This window comes from Trichinella spiralis (genome assembly GCF_000181795.1).
Source record: "Trichinella spiralis strain ISS 195 chromosome Unknown Scfld2, whole genome shotgun sequence".
NCBI lineage: Eukaryota > Metazoa > Nematoda > Enoplea > Trichinellida > Trichinellidae > Trichinella > Trichinella spiralis.
Window position 1 is genome coordinate 10,545,118 of NW_003526941.1, and position 13,222 is coordinate 10,558,339.

The 13,222-nt window shown below is 34.0% G+C and overlaps 4 protein-coding genes across 4 annotated transcripts; 3 read left to right on the top strand and 1 right to left on the bottom strand.

Moving 5' to 3' along the window:
• Window positions 1–435: 435 nt before the first annotated feature.
• On the top strand, window positions 436–3,203 carry Tsp_07783 (pathogeneis-related protein 1B). The gene is given in 9 exon segments (XM_003381179.1): window positions 436–479; window positions 1,047–1,174; window positions 1,351–1,448; window positions 1,815–2,048; window positions 2,108–2,214; window positions 2,288–2,376; window positions 2,453–2,503; window positions 2,752–2,994; window positions 3,010–3,203. The coding sequence occupies 9 exon segments, from the start codon at window positions 436–438 to the stop codon at window positions 3,201–3,203; spliced, it is 1,188 nt and encodes a 395-aa protein (XP_003381227.1).
• Window positions 3,204–5,096: 1,893 nt separating this feature from the next.
• On the bottom strand, window positions 5,097–7,089 carry Tsp_07782 (hypothetical protein). Its single transcript, XM_003381180.1, has 5 exons — window positions 6,896–7,089; window positions 6,626–6,665; window positions 6,045–6,134; window positions 5,712–5,818; window positions 5,097–5,259 (listed from the first exon to the last, which is right to left on the bottom strand). The coding sequence occupies exons 1-5, from the start codon at window positions 7,087–7,089 to the stop codon at window positions 5,097–5,099; spliced, it is 594 nt and encodes a 197-aa protein (XP_003381228.1).
• A 40-nt stretch (window positions 7,090–7,129) lies between these two features.
• On the top strand, window positions 7,130–8,699 carry Tsp_07781 (homeobox protein OTX2). The gene is made up of 5 exons (XM_003381181.1): window positions 7,130–7,298; window positions 7,456–7,599; window positions 7,687–7,740; window positions 7,889–8,043; window positions 8,133–8,699. Exons 1-5 carry the CDS (start codon window positions 7,130–7,132, stop codon window positions 8,697–8,699), a joined length of 1,089 nt encoding a protein of 362 aa, XP_003381229.1.
• A 1,500-nt stretch (window positions 8,700–10,199) lies between these two features.
• Window positions 10,200–10,540, top strand: Tsp_07780 (conserved domain protein). Its single transcript, XM_003381182.1, has 2 exons — window positions 10,200–10,309; window positions 10,477–10,540. The coding sequence occupies exons 1-2, from the start codon at window positions 10,200–10,202 to the stop codon at window positions 10,538–10,540; spliced, it is 174 nt and encodes a 57-aa protein (XP_003381230.1).
• The last annotated feature ends 2,682 nt before the right edge of the window (window positions 10,541–13,222 follow it).

Consider the following 13,222-nt stretch of genomic DNA (forward strand, 5'->3'; position numbering starts at 1 on the left):
TTGTGAATGATATTATGGAAAATGTAATAGAACATTTAATAGCTTTAATTGACCAAATTAAGAAGTATACATTACAAAATGCTAAGGAATTGTGATGTTGTTTTTATAATAAATTACTGAAAAATGAAAAACTTGAAAATTTAAGTAATTCTGCTCAACTGAATTATTGAATATACATGTAGAATGCAAAAGACCACAGTTTAGAAAAAGCGTAATACTGTCATTATAAACTATACAGTTTTTATTGTACGCTAATTTGTATTTTGTCGCTGTTGTATAATCTTGCTATTATGCATTAATTTTTTTCAAATTACTAAAAATAATGAAATCAAATAGTCTGTAAAACTAAATTGCAAAGAAAAAGTTTTTTTTTTAATTTAAATTGAATCAAGTTAGAAAATTGTGCAATGAGGTTTTCCTGTTTTAAAATATTGGATGCACAAGCTACAATGCCCTGACCGAGAAATATCACTGGCACGGTTATTGAAAAACAATACTAATAATAACTGGTAAAATATTAGCTGATAAAAAGAAAAATTATTTCAACAATAATTATTTATTTTTATTTTACAATTTCTTGAACGTGAATTTTTGCTTTATTAATTAAGAAGAACAACATTAACATGAAAAAAATCATATTAGATTTGCAATAATAAAATAAAATAAAATAAAATAGTGCAAACACTCAGTTTTATATTTTTCATTGTAAATAATTATGAAAAAAATAATTAATGACGCGCTTTAAAAAATGTCGATAAAAAATGCAAACAACACAACTTATCAACGTCATTATAATAAATTATTTGAACTTTGATGCGCCATTAAAAAGGGAACGAACTTTCATATGAGCAATTTATCTTAAATTACAAAGAAATGATCTCCTTTTTTGGAACAGGTCACGCAAAAATGGCTTATTTCTTGCCTTCTATTTCTATTCTTCATTTTGTTTTTTATTTTAGCTTTTTCTGTTATTTCACAGCATTCGCATTTTAACTTAAACCAAAACTGCTTATAATTTTTGATTATAATTATTATTTTCATTTCAGCATCACCAAGAAAATAGTGTTCTATATGAAATACTGGATGAAAATAATGATAACCAGTCGTGAAAATCTTTATTGCTTATTGTTGTGCTGCTTTATGAGCGTCTCTTTAGCACATTTTCATTCTGACAGTAAGTGATTAGAACAATTTTATTTATTCATTTTTTTCTTGTTTGATTTTATGATATAGAAAAATTTTCATTTAAATTATAACCTTTAATTTTTATTAAATGACGACACCGTACTTGAATGCAGGCACAAAAAAAAATAGAAACCAAATATTGAAATCACAATTGCTGTTTTTCAGTTACATCACTTCCTTTCAATGCTTTACAACAAAGCCGCTTCATTTGGGCATTCAATCAGTGGCGTTCAAGATTGGATGCTGGAAATATGCAATGCATTGTACGTTGTAAACTATTTTTACAGTTATATTTGATGAGTTTTAACAATTTATAATTACGTATATTAATATTAATATATGTATTTTAATTATATATATTAATATAATTTTTTTCTCATTGTCAAATTGCACATTCATTCAATTTGCAATTAATCCAACTGTATAATTTATTACAAAATACGTGATTAATGAAAATTCTGAAAAAGTTTTTTTAAAAAAATATATCTCTTTAATCCTTAAAGTTAATATTTTCATTGAATAGGTATTTCTATAACTGTTTTGAAAATTGTATCCCATCATGAAAAGTTATTCTTTTTTTACAAACTGCAATGAAATGGAACAAATCAAAATTGCATGACATGTTGCAGACTCGCTGGAATACAAATCTGGCAGAATATGCGCAAAGCTTGGCTGAGACTTGTTCTTTGTTGCAAACTAGATTAGGTTCTAATGGTATTACAAGAGCCGTTCGACCCGCCCTGTATGACATACCAACTGCAGCAGAAATTGTGGAACAGTTTTATGTAGACGGATCGAAAGAATACAACTACGAAGATAATGTCTGTACTCAAGAAAGTGGCAACTGTCTCGGCTTTAAACAGGTAAACACTGACTAATCACAGTTGAGCTGACAAAATTGAAAGTAAATTATTCAATACAGTTTGCCTGGCATGATGCCACTGAAATTGGATGCGGCCTAGCAAGATGCAATTACATTGACAACAAATCTCCCGGAGGCTATTTAGCAATCTGTGCATACAATAGCAGGTATGAAACAAAATCAGAACATAAATACTAATTCGACATTTTGCTTCATTTATGCAGTGATTTTGCTTTTTAGAGCAAGTGTTGGGAAACCACCATTTGCACCAAAACCATCATGCTCCTCCTGTCCATTATCAAATTCAAACTGTTATAGTGGATTATGCTGTAAATTTTTCTTTTAAAATATATATTTAATCAAGAAAAATTTTCTTAAAATAACAAATTTTTTCTCAATATTTAGGTCCGTTTGACTGGAAAAAGCCTCAAGTACGAAACTGCGCGTCCAAACCCAGTAAGCTGCTATTCAGTTTATGCATTTTTCTGCAATTTTGAAAGCTTCAAATGACAAATAAAGATAAATACGATAGATTGGACTACATAAACAAAAATTAAAAAAATAATCCAACAAATAAAACTTAAATGAAATGTGGAGCTGCACTTTAATATTAACTGATATTAGAATATGATGCAATAGGTTTAGTGATAATAATTATACGTGAGAAAAATTGTCAAGAAGTTGTAATGAACATTGCATTTTAGACAGCGAATCATTAGTGCCTGTTCATCGTTTTTACAGTCAAAAAACAGCAACAAATTTACTCATCACAGATGAAAAACAAGTCGCTTTCCTGAAACGACAAGGAATGCCCTACAAGGGTGTTATTGGTAAAGTTGTGCGTTCAGCGGAAGACATTTCATGCCCACACTTGAAACCAATTCACCATATTTTCTCAGAAGCATTTTCTGGAGATTATTATACCGTAGATGAGCTAATATACAAAGGTTTTATTAATAAAGATTCCCAAGATTTTGGGCCGATTGGATATGGTGTTGCAGCGCAAGGGATCTGTGATGCAAGTATACCGATATTTGAATTTTACCACAAACTTGGCATTGTACAACTACCAAATTCAACTGAAATGAATGCCCTATTGAAAAATGATAAAATTGGGTTTACATATCGTGGCACAAGCTTTGCATTATGGCCCTGACACTATTCACGGTAGCAACAATAAAATCACGACGCATTAATCAGTGAAGTGAATTTAAAAGATGAATGCTTTCATGTTCATTTTTATCATATGTTATTTTGAAAAATTAAAATTAAAGACTGAAATACATTTATGAAACTGAAAATTTTTGAAACTTCTTTAAAAAACTTGTCTGAACCTAACTTTCATGTTCACTTTGTATCATATCATGACTGTACATGTACAGTGCAATCAGGCATATACTGTAAAGTGGTCAGCTATGAAAATGCTGTTGTTGTTGGATTTTCAATTTCCAAATATATAAATAAATTTAATTTAAAAAATTCTGCTTTTATTGTGTTTCTAATTCTGCCACAAGCGTGATCATAATCAGTCACAATCAATTGCAAGTTCTGTATAAAACTTCTGACGCATAAATTAACCGTGGTTGAACAACAGGTAAACTCTTAAAATATTAGACGTTCAAATCTCGAAATTCCTAGGTTCTGTCTGATTAAGAAGCTGTTTTCTTGTAAAAATAAGAAAATAAGAATGATTTATAACTAACTACATTGCTGATCCTAGTCCATACAGATTAGATAAAAGTAAATTAAATTACAGTTGATGCAAATTTGAAATGTAATTTATAAAAATATTCAATATAATAAAATCTGAAATTAACCAAACCGCATCATCATGCATTCACTGATCAAATGAAAAATCACTGTTTATTTCAAATAGAAAAAACTAAAAAATTTTTAAATCAAAAAATCAATTCCCTTAGTAGAAATAAATTAATTAAATTTTTAACTTGAAGGCAGATAATTTTTCAGTCTACTCATACATGCGTAGATAGTCGCAGAAATGAATGCAAAGCAAGCTGCCAGTGTATAAGTGCATGAAAGTGAGATACTGTATTAAAAACATTCAGTTGGTTAAGCAAAGCGTTTGTACAAACATCACAATGAGCTGACATCAGGTCACTTTCTCACTGATTCATCAGAAAGTTAAATAAATAAATAAATAAACATCATTTGAATCTGGAGAGGTGTGAGTTTTCTTGTGGTGAATTATTATTCACGCTTGTCACTTTGCGTGCACAACGGCCACGCCTACAGCTACAGCGACACAGTAGATTAATATTACTGAATTAGAGATGAAATACTCACATAATTATTAAAATAGCATCTGCACTGGATCAGTATAAATTCAAATTACAAACTGCTTGTTTGGTGGCTGTGATAAACTTTTTCAATTTATATTCCAAATGCATTTATTTCAGCAACAAGCCACAATGCCACGGACATATTAGACCAATCTGCAGAGGTCACAGGAAATGGTGTCATATTGGTCAAAAACTGTTCAACCATTTTTTGGTCAGTTGTTTCTTAGATATTCTTTGTAAAAAACAAAGAAAATATTTTTATCTGTTGAGTCTTTTATAGGTAGCTATGGAAATAAAATAATCACTGCAGCTAACACTGCAGAATTACTGTATTACTGAACTGCTATTGCTGGTTTAAAATTAAATATCACTGCTCATTTCACAATTCATTTTCCTACTAAATATTGGCCAGACTGAAGACGCAAAATAACATTTTTGTTTGAATTGAAAACCATTTTCAATATAGAAAAAATTATTCAAAGTTGTTCACCTTTTGTTTGGCATACATATTTCCCCATTTCTTAAAGCATTCAACGCTATATGAATACAATATTGATGTAATTTTCTGTCACTGTAAGATATGAGCAAAAGAAAAAAAACAAAATCAGACATCTTAAAATTTTTTTTAAGTTTAAGGAAGAATGTCAAAGTATGAAGAGGTGAATGATGATGATGATGATGGTGATAAGTGCTTTTTTATTTTTATCTTTCTGTTGTTTTTTCTAAAAGTATCAGTTTGAATTGTTCCTTTAACACGTTATGATTGCTTTACGCATTTGTTGCGTCATTGCATTTGTTTGGCGTGTTATAATCCTTTTGCACGTAAAACTTGCTTTTGTCATCTTTTTTCTACGTCTGTCTAGCTTCGAAGAAATACAATATGCACCGACTAATGGCATAGCCTGAACACACCTGAAAGTATATATGCATATACTTTCAAGTATCCCCGGGTACTTTTCAGTTAGAGCACAATTAGCAATATTAGAATTGCACTACTTTTGATTGGTTATTGAGCAGTTTTCGAAAGATCTACAAGACAGCTCATGTACACTGAAAATCAATAACTTCGTACAACTAATCTACCTAAGAAAACATGAAAACATCTGCGCGCACAATATCGTCCAATTATTTCACTAAAATAATAATGGAACTAAGCAAAAAAAATAAACTGAAATTAACAATAGTGAATAATGATTATAGTAAGGTTATTTTCTCTTTCAAGATAAATGCAATTTTTTTCTAGATTTGCTTTGTTCTACAGCTGCATTTAATGTAATTATTCAGTTTCGAGTTCAGTAATCTGTTGAATCATCATGAACATGAAAAGGACTTCATTTGAAAAAAGTTGTACATTTTCAATTTACGCACACGCATTCAACTGAACATGAAAATCAAGCAGAAGTGCATAACACCCAGTGAGATCAGAAAACATGTAAATTAATTTTGCATATAAAAGTATACTGTTTGTGGCCTAAAATTCAAAAAAAAATAATCCTAGTTGCATTTCATGAACACACACACACACACGCACTCACTCACTCACTTACTCACACAAAGACGCATGCACAATCATATATGCTTTAGTATAATTTCACCTGTTTTAGTTAAATTAAATTAATGGATTGCCTTATCAATTTTTATGTCAATTAGCTAAATGAAATGAATAACCTGATTGCAAATATGAATAACTGAAACACTTTGCGATAAAGGAACAAAAAGCTGATATCAGTGATCTGTTGTATTAGACAGCAGTGTCCATATTGAAAACGGACACTATAGTATATAGACTAAAAATTTTGGCAATGCAATACTTTTGTACTTTTAAAGTTTTATTGCCAACTTTGACCAATGAAAAATTACACCAGCTCTTCGCTGATTGTCTACAAAACTAGTTTGACGTGTCAATATTAAATTAAACCATACAGAAAAATCATTGCATTTGCTCTTGAACACCACGATCATAAGCTTAGCCTAAAGCAGTATGGATTACAATTAACAAATAAATCTCGTTAGAACTTTATCGTCTGTTTTTGTTATATTAGCTTATGATGACGAAATGGTTATGGTAAAATAGGCTACATTCACCATCATTTGCGCACAAAGTACAAACACTAAAATATGCATTCTTATGTAGAATTATGATATGGTGCTTGTGTGATTTTCGATTTTTATAATTTTTTCATCAACAATCAGCGTTGATAGTCATTTTAAAATGACACTGATATAGGTTCATTTTAAGTTTCAACAAAAACGTGCAAATCAGGCCGTATGTTAAAACTTGGATCAAAATAAATGGATAGCCTAAACTAGATTTCAGGCTGAAAATGTAGCAACACTATATAAAATAAGCAAAAGAAAATAGGATAGTACAGTAATGAATGGATACAATTTTCGAGAAAGCTTTTTCTATAAAAGCATTCAAAAAAGTACAAGTGAATAAACAAAAAACCTTTTTTACATTGAATGAACCTTGAACAATATTGGCAAACTTTTGTTATCCAACAAACACTCAAGCAATTAGCTTTGTTGCGGTCATGAACAAAATCACAGTCCACCAGATGGGCGGAGTAGATCGTGCCAGATAAAAATTGATTGGTCGACTGGTTGAACAGGTTGACCAATGACAGTACGTTGACTGCTCCCAGAAACTTGTCGTCGAAGGTGAAACTCAGATTGTAATTCATTTGCTGTAAAACTTGATACGGTGTACGTGACTCGAACGGCTTTACACTGCTGATCCATCTAATCCCCATCATAAGGTGAAGTTGGTAGGTGATCAGAAATGGCATACACTCATCCACATGGCAGTTCCAATGGTGGCTACATACTTCAACGCACCCCAACCGGAGCGCCGTACTTTTCGATGAATAATACACCAATAAACCATGCACTTCCTACTGGAGTAATGGCTCAGCCAATGTTTCAGCCTAATCTCAGTTATCATCTGGCTGGTAAGTTTTGCTTTTTGCAAAATAAGTACGCACACATAATATGTATATTTTTGTGCATGTTTTTGTATTAGCATTTGCTTTTTTGTATTCTATAAGTTTCACAGTTATTCCAACCACCCGTAACGCCACATAACCTCACGTCAGTATAGTCATTCAGAGGGTCAACAGTTTTATAATCCTAACAGTGGGCAGTTGACAGTTTGCCAACTCGACCCAACACTAAGAGGGCCGTTTCGACCCTGGCCAGTCGACCCGACCCCGTTATGCAACGGGACGAGACATTTTAGCTTACTTGGCAATGGTCTATTTTTCTTAATGCGCTTCTGGACAACCACGGCAAACTTATCAACGGATCATCAATAATAGCTATTAGCGGGAAATAATTCAGAGTCGCTTACCGAAATGATTTATTGTCACGGCTTGATTTATAAACGCCGTCAAAGTCTATAGCTTTTCTAATATTATCATCGTCTTATACTGCTCCATCTTTCTTACGCGGAATAACATTTTCATTTTCTCTTACAGAGCTGTATGGAATAAATCAATAAATAAAATAACATAAAATAAGATAGCCTTTATACACATTTCAGCAAATGCACCAAGAAAACAACGACGAGAGCGCACCACGTACAGTAGAGCTCAGCTGGACATGCTTGAGGCATTGTTTGCCAAGACGCGTTATCCAGACATATTTCTTCGGGAAGAAATTGCCATGAAGATAAATCTACCAGAATCTCGAGTGCAAGTAAGATAACCATCAGTTGATTTATTAATTTGAAAAATTCCCTTCATTAACGCAATTTATTTATTTTACACAATATTTGCTTACTGTAGGTATGGTTCAAAAACCGCCGTGCAAAGTGTCGTCAACAATCCCAACAAAAATCGGGAGACGGTGTGTCATCGAACAAAAAACTGAACAGTTCTCAGCCGTCAGAAGTGAAACATGAATTAACGGAAAAACCAGCTTCGAGCAATGAAGTTGCTAGTGATAAACTAATGCAAGCAGGAGTTAGTGCAAATGGCGACATGGACAATGGTCCAGTTGAAAAAGCAATGATCGATCCTGGAACCACCATGGTCCATCAAACTGAAATGAATTATGGACACCCGGCAACAGTCGTTGGTGGAAGCGGTGGTCTCATAAGCAATGGCCACCCAATGCTAATTTCAAGAGGTTTCCAAGGTGGACCTTGCATGCTGAATCCCACGCCATCACATCAACCAACCGCGTACATTCCAGCTTCCTACACCCCATGCACAAACACAGTTTCGTACTATCCGACTGAGAATCCGTATTTGTCTTCTGTAACATCGAATCCATTTGTTGGATCCCCTTCTAATGTCTATCATCCAAGAAATGTCACGGAATATCTGGACTGGAAGTATCCCATGCTTTGATAGGGTTCTGACCAGAAAGTACGTAGTGTCAATATTTGTCATTTCTGTTAACACCTACGTTTAACTGACTTATATACTGCATTCTTGACGTTGATAATTTGCTATTGTGAGTAAACGACAATAACATACTGCTGCAAAGTGTCTATTTTTGACTTTTCCTATTAGCTAGCTAACTAGCTAGATGTAACATACTGCCCTACACACCAACACGGAACAAAGGTACTTTAGTTTGAAAAAGTAAAAAAAATATTTTGTTCGGTATTTGTCAGAGATTGATTTCATGGAAAAAAATATTCCAGAAATATTTTTCCACTTAATGAATTCAGTTACCAATATGCTGCCAATTTCAAAAATATTTGTAGCAAATTGGATAGGAGTGTGACGAAAGCGGCTCCTTGACGTCAGTTGAAAAACAAGCGTTACAAAAGATGGCAGATGACTGATTTACAATCATTCACGCAAATTTTGAAATGTCATGAAGCAAAGGCGCACTCCACAAAGAAGGCGGAGCGTAATGCTAATAGTAAATCTTAATACAGCAATGGCGTTTCGAGTTTATCCCTCCTTTTATTATAAATTTCACTATGTACTGCTAAATCAAGTTGTTTATAGCAATGCGTTGAATTGAAAGCAATGGATTACAATCATGAGTACAATTGTAACTGCACATATGACCAAGTAGCATATGAATGCTAATATTTAATGGAAAACTGTATTTTATTAATGAAGACATTGCTTTAAGAATATATTTCGATTGTTTAACTGACTTTATATTTGATTTCAGATGCATGCGTGTGCGTTACATGAATGAAAATTATATTAAATCTCTAATACTGAAGTGACTTTTTAATGAATCAATTTTAAATATAAACAATAAATGCAAAGCATTAAACTTTACATTTCATCTACGAAAGAACACTAAAAATTTCAGATTGAAATAACTATTTAAATTTATAAAATGAAAATAATAATTATACAATGATGTATTTTGTTTAGAATATAGAGTTCTGTTAACTAAGCAGTGTTACAGTAAACTGGATACTAAACTAGATGAGGACAGGTTGCTAGTTGATGAAGACCGGTTCACATGCAAAATGTAAAAGCTGTGCAAAGCATTAGTAAGAGTTGCTTTCATGACAAAGCAATGACATGTTCTATCTTTCTCTGTCTCTGTCTCTCTCTCTTTCTCTCCTCTCTTTCTCTCTCTCTCTCTCTCTCTCTCTTTCTCACTCTCCCACTAAACTCAGTCATTTGCTTACTCTCTGTCTCTCTCTCTCTCCTACTGTCACTTCCTACACATACACAGACGTACACGCACTTATACATACACGTATACATATACATATACACAATTTTGAGAAAGAGGTGCAGATAAACACAAAACATGTCCAAGCAAAATATTGAATAGTAAATATATATTACAGTATGCTGATTAATTTTTGAAAAAATAGAATAAAATAAAAGATCCCGTACAGCACGGGATGACTATTGCCAAGCCAGATGTTGGTTTGTCCTGAGCGTGAATGGCCGGATGCAGAAGTAAGCAGTCAGGTGACCGAAGGTATAGGTCTTAGCGTACACCCGAGCCCTGCGTTAAGCTTCTTAGCTGAGTATTAGCCGCGTTCGCTTTGTGCGCATGCTTCGTTCGCAGCTGCCGCTCTGTACCGACGCCGCTGACCGTAAGCGCCTAATGACTACCGCTTTTGCTGGCTCATCCGTCATTTCCTATAACGCCACGGCTGATCTCGACATTTTATTTCTATTCTCTGTCTACAAGATTTTTGAAAACTTGTACAAGTGGACAGCAGCTTTGTTATGTGAAAATCCGCAGAATTAAGTGAACAGCGGCCACTCTTATCTTGACAAAATCTTTTCACAAAGAGCTTAGATAAACTTATCCTCCTGCTCAACAGCAAAACCCAAAATGTACAAAACTTGCAAATGCGCACAGCAGTCAGCTATTCTGTGATACCCATCTCACACACCGGGTATTTTGATTTTGAGTTCGCATTAAAAACATCTTTCTGTCAGCTAATGAGATCTATCTCTGCTTCCTTTTGCTCCACCATCTCCTTGCCCCCTCCCACCACATTTGCTTCATACTGGAACATTGTGGCAATATCATTCATGTCGTACTTTTTAAAATATGTTTCATTCGAGCATTTTGTGATGATCAGTTTTTTCGACATTTAAAATCTCTTTATTTCTCTAAACACGCACAAATAAAGCACTGAGGAAAGGATTGATCGTCCATCTGATCACTGCATGCAAGGTCAGGGTCGTTATGGTCTTTTCTTCAAAGTGACCAATATAAACAACATTTCAAGCATGTTTGACACGAACACGATCAATTCTAGATCATTTGACTCATTTAAGCACATACAATGAACTGACGCCACAGTACTACTTTTTATGTTAGCATTTGCCTCAAATACATTCATACATAAAAAATGATATTTTATTAAAAATTAATCACTCTCTTCTTGAAATTCAATGCTTAAATTAGCTCTTTTTCATCATTTCAATAAACAAGGAAATGAAATACGAATGAAGGACCATCTTATTTTCAGTGCTTTAAATTTAAAGTAAATAAATAGTTATACACGTGCATGTGTGAGGGCGGAAAAGTAGCTGCAATTTTTGGCGATAAAGAAAGCGCGATACAAATCTTGGCACATTCAAAAAATCAAACAAATATATATATATATATGTACAAAATGTATGATTGATTACACAACAGGTTTAACGCGTATCAGTTGTTGAATATGATTAAAAACGCTTTATATGAAAAAAGAATTGGATTACTGCCTTGGATGTTTGTAGAGATGTGAAATGAAAAGAATAATATACATTTGTGATTAATGGATACATTATTGTTTGGGGACAATTTCCAGAAGCCGGATGCTATATGCAATGAGATTTTTGCATTTTTTCACATTTTCTGCAAAGAGAAGAAGAAAATTTGTGGTGTACAGTTCAGCTTTAGCAGTTCAAAGCAATGTCGGCCACGCGCCTTGATCCTATAAGCAATCAGCCGCGTACGCTGAACGACCGCACATGTTGGTCAGGGAAGCATTGTCTGTTGGTGTTTGCATTGGTAAAGCCGTGCCCGTTTGCTCCTCGGACGTGTCGATGCCGACCTGTTGGTTATTTTGCTTTCAATTGTGCTGTTGGTCTAGGCACATTGATCGACCGTCTTAAAGCCAAGACGAATGTTTGCGTTCGGCTTAAGCTGAAGCCGCTCCTTAGTCGAGTAACAGTTTCTCCAATTCCGGAACGTTAAAGATTGAAAAATCGAACAAATCCACCACCCCGCACTGGCGATGGGATTATTTTCATTTCGACGCAAACGAATTCAAATTATGGACAAACGTTGTGAGCAATTTTCTTATTCATTTTTTGTTATCTGAAGATTCACTGCCTGCAAGATGAGGTTCAGGAAAAAAAAGAACCGAGGTCGAATTGAAGGTCACAGGTGCAACCCTTAAGATGCTCTCGATTTTCGTAACCCGCTATGGTCAAGGGGGTGGAACAATTTTCGACTGACAATGATCCGAACGGCACTAAGCCGTGGATAAAGGCGGCGGCATTGCGCTCCACAGAACCGGGCCACCACTACACAGCAGACCGCTCGTTCAAGTGGTCAGCGGCTCGCCTTGTCCATTGCAATTGTCGTTTAACTTAGCGTGAAACCCATTCCGTAACAATGGAACCACATCAAGGTCGTCCCGCGTTTCTAACTAATCCATTTTCACCTCTACTCCATACCAATTTTGCGTTTGATTCATCCATATGCAGAGGCGCTCTCACGTGCGCCAACGACCCAAAAATGCCTGTTGCATACCAACCGGCCTTTCATTTTTATTTTTGCTATTTTTTACTTCTGCTCTTTGCTTAAGCCGACTGGAATGTGGCCCGGAAGCTGACCATGAACTAACTAGACAAAAGACTGCAATACGTTTGTTGCAACGGATGCTGGGATTAATGATGAAAAAGAACCCGCCAACACAGATGGCATGACATTATTATAAAATGAACATACACTTTTGGAAATTTTGAACATCATTTGTCTCATCGTATATTTATTTCACAATCTGCTCGATATTTCATCCACCCACATAATTGAAAACTGTTTAACAAAGAAAAAAGACAATTCCTTCTTTCCATTAAATCTAATTAGCTTTCATAGCAATTTTTATAAAACAGCGAAAACCAATCAGCTTGCATCTGTTTTCAGAACAGTAGATAGGGCGAGTAGATAAGGAGAAAATAATTATAGGAAAAGAGAATCGGTTTCAAAATTGTAAGTCTGCTAAACCCAAAATACAAAGTAGAAAACAAAAAAAATCCGTAAATACTGCACTGAGCTAATGACCTACATATGATATTTCATTCATTGCCTCCAATTACAATGCAAATCGTAACAGACAAGGTAAAATTAATAAGCTTTAAGAGAAAATAATTCGTATCAAAAGGAAAACAGCTAATAATATCTGTCAAATATCCATAATCAGCTCTAATCT